Source organism: Paroedura picta, chromosome 5, assembly GCF_049243985.1.
Source record: "Paroedura picta isolate Pp20150507F chromosome 5, Ppicta_v3.0, whole genome shotgun sequence".
NCBI classification, from domain to species: Eukaryota; Metazoa; Chordata; class Lepidosauria; order Squamata; family Gekkonidae; genus Paroedura; species Paroedura picta.
The window spans coordinates 57442780-57466497 of NC_135373.1; the positions used below are offsets into that span (position 1 = coordinate 57442780).

At 43.8% G+C, this 23718-nt stretch overlaps 1 protein-coding gene across 2 annotated transcripts in view; it reads left to right on the forward strand.

The window, feature by feature from the left end:
- Positions 1-23718, forward strand: part of CDHR3 (cadherin related family member 3) — a 49346-nt gene that overhangs the window by 18517 nt on the left and 7111 nt on the right. Inside the window, exons 4-15 of one of the 2 annotated variants that reach the window (XM_077338147.1) lie at positions 756-850; positions 2932-3023; positions 3165-3269; positions 11556-11710; positions 12730-12913; positions 14122-14290; positions 16718-16817; positions 16935-17033; positions 17474-17703; positions 18141-18312; positions 21351-21595; positions 22625-23395. In XM_077338147.1, the coding sequence (XP_077194262.1) occupies positions 756-850; positions 2932-3023; positions 3165-3269; positions 11556-11710; positions 12730-12913; positions 14122-14290; positions 16718-16817; positions 16935-17033; positions 17474-17703; positions 18141-18312; positions 21351-21595; positions 22625-22810 (1832 nt within the window). In that variant the 3' untranslated portion in view covers positions 22811-23395. Of the gene's footprint in view, positions 1-755; positions 851-2931; positions 3024-3164; positions 3270-11555; positions 11711-12729; positions 12914-14121; positions 14291-16717; positions 16818-16934; positions 17034-17473; positions 17704-18140; positions 18313-21350; positions 21596-22624; positions 23396-23718 lie in introns of those variants that run through there. The other variant, XM_077338148.1, reaches the window with a different exon arrangement.

A 23718-nucleotide genomic window follows, 5' to 3' on the forward strand; every position in this document is an offset into this window, starting at 1 on the left:
CCTGCGGGGGACATAGGGTGAAAGATGGTCTCTCAGATATGTGGGTCCCAGACCATGAAGGGCCTTAAAGGTTAAAAACAGAACCCTGAACCTAATCTGGACTACAACTGGTAACCAATGCAGCTGTCTTAGCACAGGCTGGATATGAGCCCTCCAATATGTTCCTGTGAGGACCCTATCTGCTACATTTTGCACCAGCTGCAATTTCTGGATCAAAGACAAGGGTAGGCCCGCATAGAGCAAGTCAATTCTGGAAGTGACTGTCACATGGATCACCATGGCCAGATGTTCAGAAGATAGAAAGGGTGCTAGTAGCCTCGCCTGGTGAAGATGGTAAAATGCCTAGTGGGCTACCTTTGTGACTTGCACCTCAATGGATAGTGAGGCATACAGAATCACCCCCAAATTTCTGACCAGGGGTTTGATGTTCAGTTGTGTCTCGGCCAGAGTGGGTAAACGCGTTTCCTGATCCATTCCCTTCCTAGCCATAGGACCTCCATCTTGGGGGGGTTGACTTTTAGATCCACCCACAGACTACATCTCCTTATGTGTTCAAAATTATATTTTCCTTAAATTTAGTAGCATGCATTAATCAGAGTCATTAATTATGCTGCATCAAGTCATCCTAATAATTTTTATGACATATATATAGGTATCAAGTCATAATTTGTTCAGTTACATTTATTCATATCTGTTTGAATGGTATGTTTCCTAACCTGCTTAAATTAATGTAGATAATATTTCTACCTACTCAGCCGTCATGGTCTACATCTTGGAAAACACACCACCAGGAATTATTTACCAGTTTCATGCAGTTGATTCTGAAAATTCAACATCTACAAGACTCACTGTACGTTTAATATAAATAATGCTGAGATTGCAACTCACTTTAGCAGATACAAAGAGTTTTGTTGAATTCAATAATAAGAAGTATTTTAAAAATGTATATTACCTTTGTGATGGTGAAACTACTGTCTCTGGTGTTATAGCACAGAATGCTGTCAAACAGTCTGACTAGTTGAGAAACAAAATTAAATAACAAAATTTTTGCTTATCTTTTGTTATAAAGAGAAGTTTTCTTTTGGGCTGCAAATGAAATTTTGTACAACCACTATGGAGGGCAGTCTAAAGACTGGAAAGCTGACTTGGAGGGTGGGAGTTAATAAATTATAATATTTTAAAATAATTGTTACACATTTATTGGGTGATATGACCATATATGATCATGTTGAATCCCCCCTCCCAAAATGGCCAGTGATGGGCCTGAATGGGCTGAGAAGGAGAGGGGCCCTGGGTGGGTGTCTACACAGCTATGCTTCCCAACCATATTCTGCTTGATTGTGCCGCATCTGGGGTTTCTTGCAGCCTGAAGAATGTTTCAGAGCTTTCTCGATGGTAAAAAAAAAAAAGAGAGAGAAAAGCTGTTCTAGTTCATAGCCACAAGGAAAGAGAACAAGAATGACGGTAAGCCAATATGAGTTGGTATAGAATACTAGTAAGAAAGTGGCACCTCCCATTTTCAGCTCAGTTAATAAAGACAGCACCAGTACAAAACTTATTTCCCCTCTAGAAGGTTCCCTGATGGATCAGGCCAGTGGTCCATCCATACCAGCACTCTGTTTCAAACAGTAGCCAATCAGTTGCCCTGGAGGGCCAACAAATATGCTATAGAGGTCAAGACCTCCCTTTGATGTTGTTTCCTAATCAGAGATTTACTGCTTTCTGGATACTGAAGGTTCCATTGGTCACCCTGGCTAATCTCCTTTTTAAGCCATCAGTGCCTGTAGCCATCATAGCCACTGACCACAAACAGATGGGCCAGAGGCAAGGCTAGTGGAAGAGAGGGGTTTGGTAAACTGAGGAATGAGATGAAAGTACCTGAGGGAAGGCATGAGGAACAAGCTTCAATACTGTAGTTAAAAAAACCTGAAGATTAATTGTCTTTCATAATTCTGGACCAAGGGCAGGCAGTTCTACAGGAGAGCAAGAATGGATAAGTCTCTCACTGCCACTTTAATCTACATATATACTTGAGGTAGCTTGCTGCTTTAAAGCCTGCTTTGACCTTTCTTTGCTCTCTTACAAAATATTATTTGTAGTACTATGTCCCAGATAATGGGACCTAGAAAGGGTATTTTGCATAGTTTCCCAGTGTGATTGCCAAGACATCAATTATGGTCATGATATTTTTATTCTCCAAAATGTTGCAATACAAAATGGGGATCCACCCCTCCCTCCTCTTCTAGTCTTCTATTTCTGGTGACAGAGGTAGAAGGTACAAACCAGGTTAAAATTGAAAAACACCACTCAGGTTGATAGGGATGTAAAAGCAGTACTGAATCAGGATAAAGGTCCCTCTTCTCCAGCAAATGGTTTTCAGAAATGACACTGGGGGAGACTGCAAGCAGCTCATGAAAGCCCCAGGCCTTCCCAATTCTCTGTCCACAGAATCTGATGCTCAAAGAATTCTTGTGCAGCTGTCATGGCTAGTATCTGTTGACAGAGCTAGCCTCCATGACTTTCAATAGTTATTTTTCAGAGCTATTGTCATTTGTATAAGTAAAATAAGCATTAGGTGAAAAAATCATGTCTTAGGTAAAAAGTGTATTTTAGGAGTTCAGTCTAGACTGGCACTCTTCAGAATACTTTTAAAAATTGTTATTGCCTTGTGTCTTAATTTTCCTATTCTTGATACAATGGTATTGTGGTGGAGGTGAAGTGCATCCTGGTAAAATTGATTGGACAGTTGCTGAAGAGATAATCCCTCTGTAATAACAAATTCAGTTTCTAGTAAAGATACCTGAGAGTTTACTACCAATCAAGATGTAATGGGATGTAATGCAGACTGTGCTAGTTATTTTCAACACATTCTAATCCCAGTTATGAGACACACTGTATCATCATACCCCGAAATCATGGCATTTCTTCCAGTATTCATGGACTCCTGGAGAACCGTTCTCTATTTCTTCAGATGGAACCATTTCTTCATCAAAAAGTTTTGATTTTGAGAATGATCCATCTAGGTAGGTACATAATTAGGGTAAGTTCTACATAAGCAAGCACAAATTTGATGTTTTTAGTTGTGATCATTGGTCATTTTTTGTTAGTAGAAATTTATTGTGCATGATAAAAAAAATTACTGAGTTTTCTTTTGATTTTTACAGTTATTCATTAAACATTACAGTGACAAATGGACAGCGTCTGAGTACATCAAGGATGGTGATAATCAATATTATAAATTGCAATGATGAATCGCCTTATTTTAACATGTAAGTGAAAACTTGACATTACATCAAAACATGTATAGTTATTTTAGGTTGTTTATTTTTATTAAAATATTTATATGACACTTTTCCCATGGCTCAAAGCAGCTTACAAAAATCCCGACCTGTGGTTATCAAACAATCTAGCATTAGAAAAGAAAAAATTGTATGTCTTTCCTTCAAAAAATGTTCTACACTACAGAGGAGTATAGAAAGCCTGTCTAAAGAGACTGCCATACTTTTTAAAATGGAAAATATCCAGCACAAGAGCCAATTTGCACCTTCTCATGAGCATTGAATGTATTGATGATTTCATCTTTCTTGGCTCTATTATCAATCAGAGTCATAGATGCAGCCATGAAATCAAATGGCAAATAACACTGGGCTGGAATGCAACGTTAAACATGAACCGAATATGGAAAAGTAAAGATACCAGTCTTAATTCAAAGTGCCAGCTAGTAAACTCCATTGTCTTCCCCATAACAAGCTATTGATGGGAAAGCTGGACCCTAAAGAAAGAAGACAGGAGGAAAACAGATTATGGTGTTGGAGACGAATGCTGCGAATACTGTGGACAGCCAAAGTTACCAACAAGACAGTTTTAGAGAGGAGCAAACCAACCATGTCATTAGAAGGGAAGATATTATGGCTAAAGCTCACTTACTTTGGACACATCATGCGATCAAACTCGTTAGAAAAATCATTAATGCCCGGCATGGTCAGTGGCAAAAGGAAATGTGGTCAAGCAAAGGATCCGCTGGCTCGACATGATAAAAGCTGATACAGGAACGACCATGAACCAACTAAAAGAAGGAGTCAGAGACAGGGGTGCATGGAGAAAACTTTCCTGTGGAATTTCCGAGGGTTGGACATGACTGAAAGCATGACATCATCATCATCATGAACGGCCTTCCTCAATACTGGATCTACCACAAACAGAGCAATCCTGAGGGTGGGCCCAGAATCAGTATAGGGCAGTAAGGGCAGTTTACACTGGGGTAGAGCATCAGCGGTATCATGCTGCCAAGTTCCACTGGTGCAGGAGCACCACAGCTGGCACACCCTGACCCCCGAGACACACCCTGACCCCCGAGTAGCCATACAACCTCCACGGTTCTTGGGGCACTTGGCATCCCAGAGTCCCTGGCCTTAGCACCTGGAGAGGAGGTAGTGCTAGGAGTGGACACCATATATTTGGATGGCAGTGGCCCTGCCCCAGAGGAAACATGGGCAGACTGGGGTGGGGCAGATGCCCATGGGTCAGGTCTCATGGGTGCTGGTGGCTCAAAGGAAGAACGGGATCCTGGGCACAGAACCATCTAGCACATCACATCCCACCCACCCTTTTCTCCATGTGGGCAGCCATCAAGCAAGGCAGCTGGAAAACTGTTGCAAGTGACTATTCAGGGGGTAGCAATGGATAGAGGGGCTGTCAGCACCTGTGGCCACAAATGCTGGGCACTGGGAGAGGCTTCCTGCCCTAGCCAAGGACAAGGGTAAGGGTTAGAGGCATACTGAAAGGTTACTGGGGATCTGTCAAAGACTCTTTGCACGCACACCCCAGCACCCACGGCCTCTCCTGCAGTGCCTCCAAGTGAGGGTGGAAATTGGGTTGACACAGGGATACCCTTAATGCCGTGAATGCCTATTTGGCCTCCGCAGCCAGAGATTAGCAGGGGGCACCCACACATCTACATTCTTGTCCATTGTCACTTGATGGAGCTCTGCTCTGTGCATGAAGTCCCATCATGAGGTGCCCACAGGGGTGACAGGTAACACCTCCTCCCCACTGACAGGGGGAACTTGCAACAGGGGTGAAGTGTTGCTCCTGTGGACTGCTCCTCTCTACCTCCTGCATTCTAGACTCCCACTAGTCCTCCGAGCCCATTCTATCACCCACTCCCGCCTCACATTACACTGGGATGAAAAACTTCAGCCTTTGGAGCTCCAGAATAGATTTCAGGCCCTTGCAGAGGAGGTGCAAGGGTCAACGAGGGAAGAGGTCCCAAAACAAAGTCCAAGACAAAGGGAAGAGGCCACGGGGACAGAAGGAAATGGAGTTGAGAAGAAAAAAAAAGGAGAGTACTGGTAATTGGGGACTCCCTGCTAAGAGGAATGAATCGCCATGTGGCTGGGGCCAACCCCCTAACCCGAGAGGTGTGTTGCTTGCCAGGGGCGAAAATTAAAGATGTTTCAGAACGGCTGCCCAAACTCCTCATATCTACGGATCGCTACCCATTTGTGATGGTCCATGTGGGAACGAATGACATGTCCCTGAATACCATTGCTCCTATTAAAAAAGACTATCAAGATCTGGGGGCGAAGCTCAAGCAAATGGGGGCACAAGTGGTATTCTCTTCAATCTTGCCTGTCAAGGGAAGAGGAATGCATCAGGAGAGGAAGATAATGGAGGTGAATCACTGGCTGCGTAGTTGGTGCCGGCAGGAGAGATTTGGTTTCTGGGACCATGGGATAGGCTTTCTTGAGGAAGGCCTACTAGCACCTGATGGACTGCACTTATCGAAACTGGGGAAGAATGTGTTTGGCAGGAACCTGGGGAGATTCATCAGGAGAGCTTTAAACTAAAGCCACTAGGGGAAGGAGATGATCAACATAGGGAGTATATGGAAGGAAAACGATCGGAGGCAGCCCAACCGGCAAGGCCAGCTCATAGAGAACCAAAAGTAAAAGGATTCGGATGTCTTTATACTAATGCCCGAAGCATGGGCAATAAAAAGGAAGAGCTGGAACTTCTCATGCCGATGGAAAGGTATGATCTAGTAGGCATCACAGAAACTTGGTGGAATGATTCTCATGACTGGAATGTAATGGTGGATGGATATGAACTGTTCAGAAAAAACAGAATAGATCGAAGAGGTGGAGGAGTGGCACTGTATGTGAGGAAAGGGCTTACCTGTCAGGAAATTCTAGTGAAGGAGAGCATATCTACAGTGGAAAGCATCTGGGTGAAAATAAGCGAGGGGAAAACAAACAGTGTGGTGGTTGGTGTCTGCTACCGACCGCCTGACCAACGAGAGGATGTGGATGCTGCACTTTGTGAGCAGCTTGAGAAAATATCCAAGCGGCAGGACCTTGTCATCATGGGTGACTTCAATTTCCCAGATGTGTGCTGGGAAACAAACTCTGCGAAGCGTCCTCAGTCATACAACTTTCTGACCTGCCTGGCTGACAATTTCATTTATCAAATGGTAGATGAACCCACAAGAGGTTCAGCCATACTGGACTTAATACTGACCAACAGGCAAGAGTTGGTGGATGAGGTGAAGGAGGTGGGGACCCTAGGGGGAAGTGACCATGTCCTCATAGAATTCCTTTTGAGATGGGGAGCCAAGGAAGCTTGTAGCCAGACGCGGATGTTGGATTTTCGTAGGGCAAACTTTAATAAACTCAGAGACATGATGAGTGTCATACCATGGACGAGAATGCTGGAAGGGAAGGGAGCATGTGAAGGGTGGGCGCTACTCAAACAAGAGCTACTGCATGCTCAATCAATGACTATTCCAGAAAGACGAAAACACTGCAGGAGCTCTAAGAAGCCTATTTGGATGAACAGAGAACTTCAAGAGGAACTAAGAAAGAAAAGGAAAATGTTCAGGAAATGGAGGGAAGGACAGAGCTCTAAAGAAGAGTACCTACAGGTTACTAGGCACTGTAGATCAATCATCAGAAAGGCCAAAGCTGAGAGTGAGCTAAGATTGGCGAGGGAAGCCCATTGTAACAAGAAAAGATTTTTCAGTTATGTGAGGAGCAAACGTAAAGAAAAGGAGGCAATAGGCCCACTGTTGGGTGCGGATGGACAAACTCTAACGGAAGATGCAGAGAAAGCAGAAAGGCTTAGTGCCAATTTTACATCTGTTTTTTCCCACAGGTCAAAGTGTTTAGGCACATCTAGAAATGGCCATAGCCAAAGGACAGTGTCTGGGTGGCAGGTTAACATGGATAGAGAGGTTGTCGAGAGGCATTTAGCTGCACTGGATGAGTTCAAATTCCCTGGTCCGGATGAAATGCACCCGAGAGTACTCAAAGAACTTTCCAGAGAACTTGCACAGCCCTTGTCCATCATCTTTGGAACCTCTTTAAGGACTGGAGATGTCCCGGAGGACTGGAAGAGAGCAAACGTTATTTCGATCTTCAAAAAAGGGAGGAAGGATGACCCGGGAAACTTCAGACCAGTGAGTCTGACCTCTGTTGTGGGGAAGATAATGGAGCAGATATTAAAGGGAGCAATCTGCAAACATCTGGAGGATAATTTGGTGATCCAAGGAAGTCAGCATGGATTTGTCTCCAACAGGTCCTGCCAGACCAACCTGGTTTCCTTTTTTGACCAAGTAACAGGTTTGCTGGATCGGGGAAATTCGGGTGATGTCATTTACTTGGATTTTAGTAAAGCTTTTGACAAGGTTCCCCATGATGTTCTGATGGATAAATTGAAGGACTGCAATCTGGATTTTCAGATAGTCAGGTGGATAGGGAATTGGTTAGAGCAGTGGTCCCCAACCTGCGGGCCGCGGCCCGGTGCCGGGCCGCGAAGGCCATGGCGCCGGGCCGCGGCTCCCTCTCCCCGCCCCTCCCCCCCCGCCGCAGTAAAAAACTTCCCAGGCCGCAAGCTTGCGGCCCGGGAAGCTTCTTACTGCGGGAGGGCGGGGAGAGGGAATTGGGGCCGGGCCGCGCCTCTGCGGGTGCGGCTCGCAGGCGCGTCCCGATGCGGGGGCGCGGCCCGCGGGCGCGGCCCGATGTGCGGGCGCGGCTCACGGGCGCGGCCCGATGCGGGGGCGCGGCACCGCGGGTGCGGCCCGATGCGTGGGCGTGGCCCGCACGGGCCGCGGGCCGCGCCCCAATGCCCTGCCGGTCCCCAAACTCAGAAAGGTTGGGGACCACTGGGTTAGAGAACCGCACTCAAAGAGTTGTTGTCAATGGTGTTTCATCAGACTGGAGAGAGGTGAGTAGCGGGGTACCTCAGGGCTCAGGGCTCAGTGCTCGGCCCGGTACTTTTTAACATATTTATTAATGATCTAGATGAGGGGGTGGAGGGACTACTCATCAAGTTTGCAGATGACACCAAATTGGGAGGACTGGCAAATACTCCAGAAGATAGAGACAGAGTTCAACGAGATCTGAACACATTGGAAAAATGGGCAAATGAGAACAAGATGCAATTTAATAAAGATAAGTGTAAAGTTCTGCATCTGGGTCAGAAAAATGAAAAGCATGCCTACTGGATGGGGGATACGCTTCTAGGTAACACTGTGTGTGAACGAGACCTTGGGGTACTTGTGGATTGTAAACTAAACATGGGCAGGCAGTGTGATGCAGCGGTAAAAAAGGCAAATGCCATTTGGGGCTGTATCAACAGAGGCATCACATCAAAATCACAAGATGTCATAGTCCCATTGTATACGGTCAGACCACACCTGGAGTACTGTGTGCAGTTCTGGAGGCCTCACTTCAAGAAGGACGTAGATATAATTGAAAGGGTACAGAAGAGAGCGACGAAGATGATCTGGGGCCAAGGGACCAAGCTCTATGAAGATAGGTTGAGGGACTTGGGAATGTTCAGCCTGGAGAAAAGGAGGTTGAGAGGGGACATGATAAAGGTAAAGGTAAAGGTATCCCCTGTGCAAGCACCGAGTCATGTCTGACCCTTGGGGTGACGCCCTCCAGCGTTTTCATGGCAGACTCAATACGGGGTGGTTTGCCAGTGCCTTCCCCAGTCATGACCATTTACCCCCCAGCAAGCTGGGTACTCATTTTACCGACCTCGGAAGGATGGAAGGCTGAGTCAACCTTGAGCCGGCTGCTGGGATTGAACTCCCAGCCTTATGGGCAAAGCTTTCAGACGGCTGCCTTACCACTCTGCGCCACAAGAGGCTCTTCATGATAGCCCTCTTTGAAAGGTTGTCACTTGGAGGAGGGCAGGATGCTGTTTCTGTTGGCTGCAGAGGAGAGGACATGCAGTAATGGGTTTAAACTTCAAGTACAACGATATAGGCTAGATATCAGGAAAAAAATTTTCACAGTCAGAGTAGTTCAGCTGTGGAATAGGCTGCCTAAGGAGGTGGTGAGCTCCCCCTCACTGGCAGTCTTCAAGCAAAGGTTGGATACACACTTTTCTTGGATGCTTTAGGATGCTTAGGGCTAATCCTGCGTTGAGCAGGGGGTTGGACTAGATGGCCTGTATGGCCCCTTCCAACTCTATGATTCTATGATTCTAATTGCCAGGGCTGCCACTGCAGCACCTGGCAACACTGTTGGGGCACCTTTTCCCCATTTGACCACCATGTAACCTTAGGGTGGCTACTAGTGGCTCTGCTACGGCTGATCATCTGCTGCAGCACGGGCACAGATAAGGATTGCTCTGCGAGGAAGGCCAGGCCATACTATAGCTAATTGACTGGCGAAATCAAAGCTGATTGACTGATGAAATCCTCATTAGGCTGTTTTCCACTAGAAAGCAGCCTAATGAGGATCTGAAATAGTGAACAAGAGAGATGGTTCTTCAAATAAGCTGGTCCTGATTATGTTCTGTGAGGAGCTACCACTTAATTTCCTGACTCAATTATTTGTGACTTAGAATCTTTGCCTCAGGTGACCTGGAAACAGCAAGCCATAGATATTACATATATCATTTATTCAAATAGCTGGTAGTACATATGTTTAGATGCCTTTTATCCTATTAAAGAAATCATAGCTGATCAAATAATATTGGTTATAGTTGATTAATCAATTTATTTAATAAATTAGGGTATGAATAAAACTGTACTTCAGAAGGGGGTGAAGAATATTTTCTTTGGATGTAGATGATGTGCACATTTTCCATCTTAGAAGAGGCACGCCCTGTCAGGGGGAATGCCTCTTCTATGATGGCACCTCCTTTTCATAGTATTTGTTGGAACTTGTATTTCATATAATTATTTTATGCTATGCTGTCCAATTCATTTGGGAGAATAATTTACCCAACCATAAAAGATTATATTCAGTTTATCTAACCAGTTAACTGACTAAACATTGCAACTCTGTATGAAACAGAATGTTATTTAATAAAAGTTATTCTTTGGAGTGTGTTTTGACTGATGCTCCCACAAAAACATTGTCACAGTGTAAGGGGAATGTTCTTATAGTGACCCTCTACAAGAGCTGAAGGCAAGATGGAGCATCTTGCAAGGGTAAATGCCCTTCTTTGTTTACTTATTACCAGCTGAGACAGATAAGTGGCAGGGGCCAGAACATATCTTGTTTTAACTGGGGCCAAAAAAGTTGGAGCTTTACTCAGGTCCCCAGTTGATGTCAATTGTCCCGTATCCGCTGCTTAACTAATGATGCAGCTTGATCATGAGCTAGTTTGGATAATAAGTGTATGGAGAAACCCAGACTTTGGATTCAACTTGGAGATATTAAGATCTTGCCTGCTAAAAAGCACATTGGGGGAATAAACTCTTAGGAAAAAGAAACCATTAATTATAGAGCACCATACATTATAAACATTAATTTTGCTGTGAGTAAATATGTAGGAAAGTTGCCAGATGCATTATAACATTTTATCATTTTGAATGTCATAATTAGGATGCATGAGGTGGCAAGGAGCAGAAAGCAGGAGAAAGAGCAGATTCCCCACCCCCGGAGGGGGAGGCAGTATTAGACTGGCCTGGTTCCCCAGAATGTTCCACCCTATGCCCAATTATCCATCTGCTCCTTTCTGCTCATCCAGTAGCCCTGTATGGGAATAGTTTTTTATTAATCGCCATCATTGTGATTGAGTAATTGTTTATGGGGTTTTAATGGGGAATTTTAATGGTTCTTAATGTACTGTATTTGTATTGAAATATTGTGAACCGCTGCAAGCCGGTTTCTGAGAGTGGCAGTCATACAAATAATAATAATAATAATAATAATAATAATAATAATAATAATAATAATAATAATAATAATAATAATAATAATAATGTGGATACTGGTGTTGAAAAAAACTGAAGACCACTTACCTAGATCTCTGCTTTCTAACCCTGACATCATAATCTGTTTTATAAACAACATAAAAAAACAATTGACCAGCTGTTCAACTGTAGGGTTGCCAGCTTTGTTTGGGAAATGCCTGGAGGATTTGGGGTGGGGGGCACCTCAGTGTTGTATGGAGTCCACCCTCCAAAGCAGCCATTTTCTTCAGGGGAGCTGATCTCTTTAGTCTGGAAATAACCTGTAATTCTGGGGGATCCCCAAGTCCCACCTGGGGACTGGCCTCTCTATTCACACATATGAATTCACTTTTCATTACAGAACAGAAAAAGTTTTCAAGATTAAAGAAGAACAAATGATAGGAGAGATTGTTACCACAATAACAGCTTTGGATCCGGATGGAGAAATCTTTAGTAATAGCCTCCGCTACAGCATAGCTGCTCCTCAAGGGATTCCTTATTTCTCAATAAATCCTGGTAAGCAATTAAAATTACAATCATTCCTGAAAGTTAATGAATGGCAATGAACACATCTGTCACGCTCTCTCCACAGTTTATGTACAGGAGGATATTCTAGTCAGACATCTTGGCCACACCCCGACCATTCTTCCAAAGCTTTATTTAATTTTTTCTCCCTTGCTGAATTATCACTTCTTGCGATAGTTTATTGATAATAATAAGGTCACAAATTTTCTGAATCTAGTCCTGTTCAGATGGAGGTTCTGGTTTCTTCCATTACTGCTGATAAATCTGGATTATCATTCTGAATGAGTGTATCACATGTCCATTATTTCTATATCCTAACAACATTATCAGTGGGTCAATATATACAAATCTTTATCAATCAATTGTCCCTCTTATATTTGTGAAACAGCCCTGGGGGTGGAGAGTGTCCTGGCTGTAAGAGATGGAATAGGGCCAATCAGGGTGCGGCTAGCAAAGCCCTCCCTCTCCAGCTCCCACCCTCCTTCCCTGAATACTAGCCACTTCGCTCTCAGACACCTGAGAGAGACACAGAGAGCCCTGCCAAACCGCAAATGATCCCTGATTATGGCTCCTGCTGCGAGGGAGAGATCTGTGCCTGCTGGTGTCCCCTGGGTCTAGCACCCATTGCATTCCTGGTTGCAATGGGATTTCTTGCTAGTATACACACACACACACAAATATAAAGCTTCTCAGAGAAGCTTACATTTTGTATGTTATCACATAATATTAATTTTAAGTTCTGGGCTTTGCACTCCATTTCTTTTTTTCCTCAGCCAGGGCTGAGAACATAATACACTCAGTCCTTTATGCCAAAAGTCTTCAGTATCTATAGATATTTTATGTTAAAATTTTTACCTTGGCTGTGCTCAGATATGCAGATTAAACAACCTTGATATTAACTTTGCAGGCAGTTATTATTTTCAGTCATTAGATAGCTACACACTCACTGAGAGAGAGAGAGAGAGACTATTGCTTTCCAGATATTCTTCCTTCAATTTCTGTCTTTGTAGACAATGGTGTTATACGAGTGGCCAGAAGGATAGATCGAGATATTGTACCATTACTCCAACATCCAAATATTTCTTTGGAAATCCATGTTGAGGATAGCAAAGGAAAAAGTAACAGCATTACAATTGTTATAACCATTGAAGACATTAATGATCACCCACCAGAATGCCAGAAATACACTTTCAGGTATGAATCTTTTGCTGTTGTATCCAGTCCCTCATAGGATAATTACATCAGCATTAGTTATGGCAATTGTATTTTCTTCACCAGAAAGGAGCTGAGATGTGGTTACTGTAGTATAAAGAAGTCATTAATAATTAGCAGAATTTTTTTAAAAATCACCTGCCAATCCAGGGATGAACTATTAATTTGTTCTAAGACACATTAGTACTATGAGGAAATGAGTTTTAAAGTACATTAAGAGGTAAATCTTTGTGGACAGGTTTCTGTCAATGAAATGGGACATCCTCCTGCCCCCACTGAAGCCCTTAATGTCTCTCCAAATGCTGTTGGGGGTGGGGAGGGCTTCCCAGGAACAGCATGGGGGGGAGAAGTCAGAAGTCTGCTGCAGGAAAACCTGGAACACCCATTAGAGGGCACTTCTTTCTCTCAAATATCTCCCAGCTGTTCATTTCTACCTCTGTGTTAACATTCTCAGCAAAATCTTGTGCATCCTTTTTGCTTTGATAGCATACTGTCCAGGTGCATTCCTCTTGGTGATGAATAGTTTGAAGAATCCTGATGGAGGTGTAATGGACAAGTAGGGAATGTGTGATTCAGTTCAGTTTAGTGGGGGGGATCAATGCTGGGGGGCAGGGCGGATTGCATCATCTAAACTGAACTGCAACTTCCCTGTGTAGAGCATGGATTCAATCACTGAAACCCAAATTGATTCAGGTTTTGAGATGGGTGATATGGTGGTTTCCCTTTTGTTTCCCTCCCTTTGGAAGGCGCGAGAAGCAAAAGGGAGTGTTTAAATGGCTGTCAGACATTTAACAGCTTGACCAGTCCACCACCAGTCCACGTTTAAATGTCTGGCAGCCAATTAAACTCTAACTTTTGCTTCTCCCACATTACAAGTAGAGAGAAGTGAAAGGGACTACTGACTATCAGCCAGTGGGCTCTGTGAGGTATGTGTGTTCAAACTGCCCCCCCCCCACAGCCTGAGCAATCCATAGAGAGGCTTTTCTCTGTGGATCAGCTGTTTGTCAGACTATGTATGTGTGGTTTGAACCAGCCCTACCCACACAGACCAACAGCCAGCTGATCACATGGAGAGGCTTCTCTTCCTGGAATCACCTTGGGCTTTGTCAGTTAAATACTATTTTTGGACAAATGCAAAGTGTCAGAAAATCTGGAACACTCACTAGAGATTACTTCTTTCTTTCAAACAGAGAAAGATTTTTGGAAACAATCAGCGTAAGAACAGTTATTATGGACTTGAACAATATCTGCTCAGACCATGATGCTGTGGCACCAAACAACCTGTTTAACTTCACTGGATTGTCGGGAGTAGGGAGTCATAAATTTGCACAGAACCCACCTGGCTCTGGAAAAATTGAGGTCAGTTAAATACTATATCATGTCCTTTTACAATCCAAGATGAAAAAACAAACAAACACAGAGACATAAAATGCTGGAAGATGGAACCTACAGGTCAGATACCACGCAATCAGCTACTGTAAAAGCGCCGAGGACAATTAAAACTAGCACTATTCTTAATGATGAAACTGGACTAAAGTCAAAAGGATGTTCAGCTGTTGACGTGAAGGGATGTAAAAGAAAAGTCCAAAACTGTTCAACATGTATAATAGGAACATGGAACATGAGAATTATGAATCAAGATAAGCTTGAAATTGTAAACCAAGAAAAGGAATGTTTAAACATTGCAATCCTGGGAGTAAGCAAACTAAAAGTGAACTGGATTAGGACATTTTCAGTCAGAAAACTACAAAATGTTTTACTCAGAGAATGACAAACACAAAAGGAACAGAGTTGCTCAACTAATAATGCAAGATGTAGCCCAGGCAGTCAGGGGCTATAATGCAAAGTATCAGTCAAGCTTAATGGGAAACCTATCAATATAACTATCATTCAGGTTTATGCCCCAATGACAAATGCTAATAAGGGAGACACTGGAAACTTTTATGTACGTATTAATGATGGAACGTTTTGGAGAATGTGAATTCATAGGGTCATCATGAGTCAGAAGCGAGTTGACAGCCTTCACACACACACATACACATACACATACACATACACATACACATACACATACACATACACATACACACACACACACACACACACATACACATACACATACACATAGAAGTAAGTTTCCATATATAGTAAAACAATTATTTTAGATTTTGTCCAGTCAGGAGAAACTCTTTCATATCACAATAGCATCAAACCTGCCCTATCCACTGGCAAACTGCAGAGAAGAGCCCTCTTGCTGAAAAGTGCTTCCAGCAGAAAATAAATTCTGTGACTGGGATTCTATGGACGAGACCCAGAAGCAACCTAGAGCACGCAGAATTCAATCATAGGATTCCAGCTGATGATTACTAACCACAGGGTGAAGTTCCTGTTTCTCCTCATGTCAAGAATGTTATGTCCTGTCTGACAAAACATTGACTCTAGGGAGTATGATAATGTTGAATTTCTCTGCCCCCTCCCCTTAATGCCTTTTGTTGTTTTTAGACAACTGCTTTTAAACTTTATTGTGATGCAAATTCTGGGGGTGAGTTAATTCCACTACTTGTCCTTTAAAATTATCATTCTGTGCATGGGATAATTCATGCTCTTCATACTTTCACTTACTGTGGCTTTCATCCTACCAGGATACAATCAGGATACAGTAGTTTTGTTGTTGTTGTTGTTGTTATTTGCAAAAGAAAAATTCAATAAGGTATCCTAGCAATCTAATACGTTAGATCAGGCTTTCTCAACCAGGGTTTCACAACATATTGTCATGTCGACTTGCTCCCCCTCCAATGATTGGCCTGGAGGGGATGGAAGGGGGGGAAACCTGGGTGGGCATGTATACAGCTATGTTTCCCAACCATATTCTGCATGATCACACCACTTATGGGGTTTCTCTAAGCCTAAAGAATGTTTCTGGGATTTCTCAATGGTAAAAATGTTGAGAAATGCATTACATGGTGGTGACTCTACCCAGTTTTTAGAGAGCTTAGATGTTTCTTAGTGTCTGGGAAACTGAATGGAGATCTGGGCGAGTGTCTAAACTAGGAATAACTGTGCATATGCCCCTATTGTAAGTATACATTATTTTCCCTATCAAAAGCACTGATAGTTGGCTTAGGAAACCTTAGGATAGCAGAGTGATGTACACATTTGCAACTTTATAGTTCATTTTAAAAATTAATTTCCACTTTTCTTTTGAAATCAAAGAAGTCATGGTTGAGGCTGGGAGGCCAGGTAGATCTGGGCCCTTCCATAGAAGTGGCAGTAGTGAACTCCACCTGCGCCCTCTTTCCTCCTTTGTCCCTTAGACATAGGGATTATATTAGAGTGGGGTGAGTTTTTGCTGACATATCTTAAAGGTTTTTATATATGTAACTTGTAATGTCCGTTTTTAATGGGATTTTATCGGGGTTGTTGGACTATTGTGACCTACTGTGAGCCTTCGGGGAGCGGTAGGCTATAAATTGAATAAACAAACAAACAAAAAAGCAAACAATAAACCCTGTGCTTACTCATTATGAGATGAAGTCCCATGGAGCCAATTGGGGCATACTTCAGAGTAAACATGATTGGGCTTAGGCCGTACATTTTTAGCAGTAAGTAAGTTTATTGTTGGAGCTGAAGCCATAACAACTATACAAACCAACAAAGTATAACAAATACACAGTAAATTAATCAAAATGATTTTTTAAAATCTGAAAACTTTTCTGCAAGGAACTCAAAGACCTTTTCTGTGTAAGAACCTTACATTAAAATGAAATTATCTCTTTTTAAATGCAGCTGGTGGGAAATGTGGATCTTGAAAATGAAACCGAAGGAGCAAAGGAGAATTATATTCTGAACATTGTGGTGCAAGATATTGTTTCAACTTCCTATCGTAGCAAGTATCTCTTTTAGTCTTTTCAACATTCTCTTTTTTGGAAAGAATAGGTTTATTTCAAATAGGATGTACAGCGATGTTTCCCAGTTACATTTCTCTTAATTACTATATTTACAGATAATATCTACATTTTTGTTAGAATACTCCCTGTCAATGAGTTTACACCAGTCTTCAGCAGGCCTTCATATGTATTCAATGCATCAGAAATACTAACAGGTAAGCAATGTCCATGCTGAGGATGTGTGCTGTGAGAGAGCAGTCCTAAGCAGGTCTATCGACAGAATGCTGGACTGGAGAGACTTGGTTTAAAATCCGCTTCCCTCTGGGTGATGTCAAAGAGCAGCCTGTATAGCTCCAATTAAGATTACTCTGGCCCTTGTAATTAGTTGATCCAGACACCCCTGATCTAAGGAGCTCAGAGAAGCATACATGGTTCTTTTTTCCTCACCATTTTATCCTCAGAATAACCCTGGGAGATAAGATAGGATTAGAGAGAATGATGGGTCTGGATCACCCAGCAAGCTCCTAGATCCTAGTCCAGGCCTCTGACCCTTTAACCAAAACTGGTCTCTGTGATACTTTATGGAGACTTTGATGATATGCTTCTATTTTGGATGTATTATCTAAAATCTTTTTCAAACACTGCTTAATTTTAGTGATGTCCAAAATTGGAATTGTGACTGCAACAGATGAAGATAGACCCTCTACCGGAATATCATATTCAATTGTGGCTGGAGGAGGCACCCAGGATTATTCAGATATATTCTGGATTGATCCCAAGGAGGGCACTATACAAGCTGTTGCTCAGTTAAACTATGAAATAACTCCAGTGTATATTTTGACCGTGCAGGCTTCTGACAATGAAAATGGGATACAGACTGCACAAGTGAGTAAAAGCCAGCCCTTAGGCAAACATGCTGTGAGGTGCCTTGTCCCCTCACACAGAGTACCTCTGCAAGCTCCCTCTACCACCTCTCTTCTCCAGGTTATGGTTTCTAAGTGGGTCAGACCCTTCCTGTCTCTTTCACCATCTACAGAGAGCTATGCCCGTCTCACCCCAGGTTCAGTCCAGCTATCTTTCAGTATAAGTGTGTTATAACAGAATGACTAATTGTCCTGTTCTGTAAAACTGGTTCCTTTGTAGTTTGTAAAAAAAATATTGGTTTAAAAAATCTTAACCTTTTCTAACCCCAGATTTGAAGACTTAAATAGGATTTGGCAGAACCAGCCTTTTTCTTCTTACTAACCTAAGAAGACCAACACCTACCAATGAGTAGAAAGTACAGCCTTCTGGTTCAACTAATCATTTAAACTATCTTTCAGGTCACAGTGAATATTGTTCCAGAAAACGACAAAAAACCAATTTGTTCATCCAATTCACACTTGCTGGAGGTTCCGGTGGGCCTGACAACTGGCACCAACATCAATGGTCTCTATATATCATGTGTCGATCAAGATTCAAGTCCCAGATCTTTCCGTTACTTTATTCACTCAGGTACTTTGCTTTTTGATTCCTAACATTTACTGTCATGGTGCACAACAGAAGCAGTTGGATGCAGAAAGTCTTGTAGGCTATCATTTATTGTTATTGTTGTTAGGTGTAAAGTTGTGTCCAACCCATTGCAACCCCATGGACAATGATCCTCCAGGCCTTCCTGTCCTCTACCATTTCCCGGAGTCCATTTAAGTTTGCACCGACTGCTTCAGTGACTCCATCCAGCCACCTCATTCTCTGTCGTCCCCTTCTTCTTTTGCCCTCGATCGCTCCCAGCATTAGGCTCTTCTCCAGGGAGTCCTTCCTTCTCATGAGGTGGCCAAAGTATTTGAGTTTCATCTTCAGGATCTGGCCTTCTAAGGAGCAGGAAGGGCTGATCTCCTCTAGGACTGACCGGTTTGTTCGCCTTGCAGTCCAAGGGACTCGCAAGAGTCTTCTCCAGCACCAGAGTTCAAAAGCCTCAATTCTTTGACGTTTGGGCTTCCTTATGGTCCAACTTTCACAGCCATACATTGCAGCTGGGAATTCCATAGCCTTGACTAGACACACTTTTGTTGGCAGGGTGAGGTCTCTGCTTTTTAGGATGCTGTCTAGATTTGCCATAGCTTTCCTCCCCAGGAGCAAGCGTCTTTTAATTTCTTTGCTGCAGTCTCCATCTGCAGTGATCTTGGAGCCCAGGAAAATAAAATCTGTCACTACCTCCATTTCTTCCCCATCTATTTGCCAGGAATTGAGAGGGCCAGATGCCATGATCATTTTCTTGATGTTGAGTTTCAAGGCTGTTGGTAGACTTTCCTAAAACAAGTACATATCTTTAATCCGCTCCTGCGGATTAAATAAAAGGCTAAGGGCCGTTGGGGAGGAGTTAGGGCGGGCTCTATGTGGCACAAGAGATCCTGACTGGGTTCACTAAACTGGACGGTAGGTGAAGTCCCAGGGACTTCACCTGTTGGGGAGGAGTTAGGGTGGGCCCTGTCCAGGATAAAAACTGTGAGGAGCAAATCAGGAGCCGCGAAGCGGCTCCTGATTCGCTCCTCAGAGTGGCAATCCAGGGCCAAGTGGCTAATTGGGAGGCGCGCTTTGCGCGCCTCCCTATTGACTACTTGGCCCGTCTCCCAAACGCCGCACCACCAACTCTACAGTCCTCCTGAGCTACCATCCTTGCCAGATGGCCGCCAGGGAGTACCCTTGCCCCACGCCGCTGGGCTCCGGGAAAACTACTTTCCCTACACCCAGCGACTGCCCTAGGTTACCGACGGGACTCGCCGCTACCCCCACCCCCCTCCCCACACACCACCGCCCGCCTGTGCCGCGACCACCATCGACCGTCTGCAGCCACCCCCACTTGCACCCTTCCCACCCCCACCCCCACACCAGTACTTACCGCTCGCCGCTTCCATGACTCCTAACCTGTCCCCGACCTTCGCGGCCACCGCCGTCCTGAGGCCCCCGACGACTGCCTGCCTGACGCCATCACTCCGAAGTCACCCCCGCCGAGCTGCTCCGCCGCCAGCGTCACGGCTAGCCCGCCACCGCCAGCATTGCGGCTACCCCGCCGCCGCCAGCGCCATGGCTGGCCTGCCACCGCCAGTGCCACGGCAGGGCTGCCGCCAGCGCCGTGGCTGTGCCGCCACCACGATGCTACACATGGCCACCCGCCTTAGAATCGGCCGCAACCTGCTGTCCCCACAGCTCCCGGCCGCTCAGGAGCCGCGAACGGAGAACGAAGGTAGGCTACCTTCCAAAACTCCAAGCCTGCCCACGCAGAAGCCTTCCGCAGTCCGGAGGGGGGAGCCATCTAGCGCCCATTTTATTTAAATATAAAATGGTCTTTAAATCTAGTATTATAATAAAATCATTCCTATGTTGTAAGTTATACCAGGAAATTTTCTTTAAAAATAGCTTGACATAATTCCTGACCTTCCTCTACATGTGCATCTGCAGAGGTGGACAGGTTCCAAGATGTGCTGTCCACTCACTTAACACTCCAGCAAGTCATATGATACGCGGGAATTCTCTTAATCTACTGATGCTTGCATCTAGCAATTTAAAGGTCTGCTTCATGTATTTTCTCCTGGGTAGGTTTGCATGACAAAAGGGAACATCACATCACAGTTCTTCAAGAGACTTTTTCCCACAGCAAGCAATAGTAGATGTGTTTTCCTACCACTTGCCCAAGTAGGAAGGCACTGCATCCAGCTCCTGGCTCCCTACTGAGTACACAAAAATTTGGTGTGTGAATTTAAAATATTTTAAATGCATGGATAAAAATGTGAGGTGCAGATTTAAAGTATGTAACAGCTCAAGTATTGGAATGACAAACTGTCATGCTATCCTCTGCCCATCTTATCTGTCATATTTGGTTTAGAATCACAGATTCTGAATCATTGTGATGATGATGATGATGATGATGATGTGATTTCTTACCTGCCTTCCCCCGAAGGTTTGGTGGGATCCCTCCGAGTACTTCCACAGACAGAAGGATTTCTGTCTCCAAAGGACTATTTTCTTGCCTCCCATTACAGCTTCTACTTTCCCCCCAAATCTGTTCCTGGGAGCTGCACTGGAAGGAGAAAAGTGAAAACCTTTTGCATTGCAAAAACACTCCAGGAGATTCAGACTGCTATGTGCAATTGCCTAGGGGTTTTTGTTGACTGTATAGCTCAGTTAATTGTTAACAGTAGCCATGCAATGCAATGAAACTTTATAGACAGAATCAAGTGACTTGGGACAATATGATAATCAGTCCTGCAATTATCAGAAGATCACTGCAGTCATTATATGATAACCATACAGTGCAAAACTAAACAGAGCTATACCCCTCTAGTCCAGTAAGTTTTAGGATTTGCACTGTAATTTCATCTGGCTACCTGAATCTGTCATCATATGCTAAGAGATAGATGAAGGCAGCATTTCTCAATGAGGAAAATGTATGTAATGATCCCGATGGAAACTGATCATGTCACAAAACAGTTTTGCTTCAAACTGCGTTCCTGTGTGTTTTGTTGACTCTGAGTTTTCTCTAATTCAACTATTAGGTAATGTGAATAACCATTTCACTTTTTCGCCAAGTGCTGGCTCTAATATCTCACGGCTGATTCTTGCATCCCCATTTGACTATGAAGGAGGACTGGATAGAGTCTGGGAATATAGGCTGAAAGTCTACATAACAGATGATAATTTGATATCGATGGCAGAAAGATCTACTGCCCTTATTCAAACAGGTTCTGTGACATTAACAATCAAAGTCATTCCTAATCCAACCACTGTGGTTCCAACAACAGTAAGTGTACTGAACATGCAACACAAACTCATGCTGGTTTGTTTATTTATTTACATGATTGATTATAGTCGACTTTCCTCACTGAAATAAAGGAGAATATTATTCCAAAAGGAAAAAAGTCCCCAAGTATATTCTGCAGAGAAGCAGAATTGACAAGAAGAAAGGATACTGAGTGATCTGGCCTGTTCACCTTCCAAACTCTATTTCCCCCTCTCTACTGCATTGAAGTATAGGGCCAGCCTAAGGTTTTTAGTGCCTTGAGGAGGTTATGATTTTGGCACCCCACACATACAATTCAACTGACATAAATATCCAAAGCCTAGAATGAACTATTTACTGGGCATCAAAAATCATGCCCAAATTCCTGGCCATTGATGCAGACGACTGTGCCTGATCCAGCCACTGCTTCCAAACAACTGGCAAATGTTTCTGGGGGGAGATCCGGCCAGCTGTCCATCAGGACATAGAGCTGGGTGTTGTCCGCATACTGGTGACACTCCAGCCTGTAACTCCGAACCAGCTGAGCCAGAGGGAAAAGTGTGTGTGTGTGGGGGGGGAGTATCGCCCCGTGTGGTTCCCCACAAGGAAGTACAAAGGGGTCTGATAAGTCTTCCCCCACCGCCACTCTCTGTGACTAGTTCGTAAGAAAGGAGGTCAGCCACTTCAAGGCTGTTCCTCCGATCCCTGTGTCCCTGAGGCAGCGTGCCAATAACTTGTGATCGGCCACATCAAAATGTTGCCGATAGATCTAATAAGACAAGCTTGGCTGATCCAGCCTAGTCTAGCTGGGTAAATTCAAAATGCCATAATTAGAGCCATAATGGCTGATTTGCTAAGGTATCCCAAAACTCCTTTTGTTTTGGCTTAAACAGACTAACTTGACTGACCCTCGGGAATTAAAAACTACAGTACAGGTAAAATAAATTATACCTGAAACATGAATGCTACTGCAAGCACTAATCATGTCATTAACAGCACATCCCATGCTTGATTATCAAAACCCTTCTTTTTTGAATTTCATTTTACAAGCCGGGCGTTACCCTTCTGATCAGCAGAGAAAACGTCTATTTTGTTTCGGCTTGGTATGTGCCCTTCATCATTTGTCTTGGCAGTTTGCTCCTCCTTGGACTTCTTGGGTATCTGACCTTCTTGCTGGCAAGATATATCCGCACCCACTGCCAACCAAAGCCCAAAGAAGACAAAAAGCCACTGTAAGTAATATACCTTGCACTAGTTTTGGCTACATCAATACCTTTGTAAGTGTCCTAACTCAACACCCGTGGTTGTATCCATTTGAATCACTGGTTTTGCAGTACTCTCACTAAGGTTCTGTGGAAGATAAAGAGCAGGGGTAGTCAATGCTGGCAGGGGCTCATGGGGATTGTAGTCAATGAACATCTGGAGGGTCACAGTTTGACTACCCCTGATCAAGAGACTCTTAAAAGAAGGTCTGACATTGAGTAACTATTTACTTCTTCTTGTTGGCATATTCATAACATTCTCTCTGTCCTACCATTTCACAAAACAAGATATGAAACTTTTCTCCAGCTGAATTTCCTCCAGCTTAAGTGACTCTCCTGCTGCAGAAACAGCCACTTCTTTATCAAATATTCTTTATCAAGATGTGTCACAGCTGGAATGCCAGGCCAGCAGCAGCAGCAGCATCTCCTCCACATGTCCCATTGCTCATCTCCCAGGGAGTTCCAGCAGGACAAAAGCCCTTCCTAAGGCAAAAGGAAATTGGCCAGAGAGAACCCACTGGATCTTGCTCCTTAGGCTGACAGGATCAGGGTCAGAAGAAAGGTGACTAAGCAGGGTGAAGGAAACCTTCGGTCTAAGGGTTGTGGGAGGGTGCACAGTGCTCTCTACTGGTAAGGATCTGCCAGCTGTGGACATCTTCTATATAACAATAATACAATATTGCTAGAGATCTGGAGAAATGTGAATAAATGCTTCCTGGAAAGGCTCCTGTGCACTAGAGAAGCAATACAAGTGAGCATTTTTCTGCATCATAGAGCAATTGACTAGGGAAAAAATACCTAGTCTCCAAAACTGGAGGCAAAGTGTGTAGGCGTGAGATAAGAATAGGAGTATTTTAATCTTGAGTCTTGCATCCTTGATGT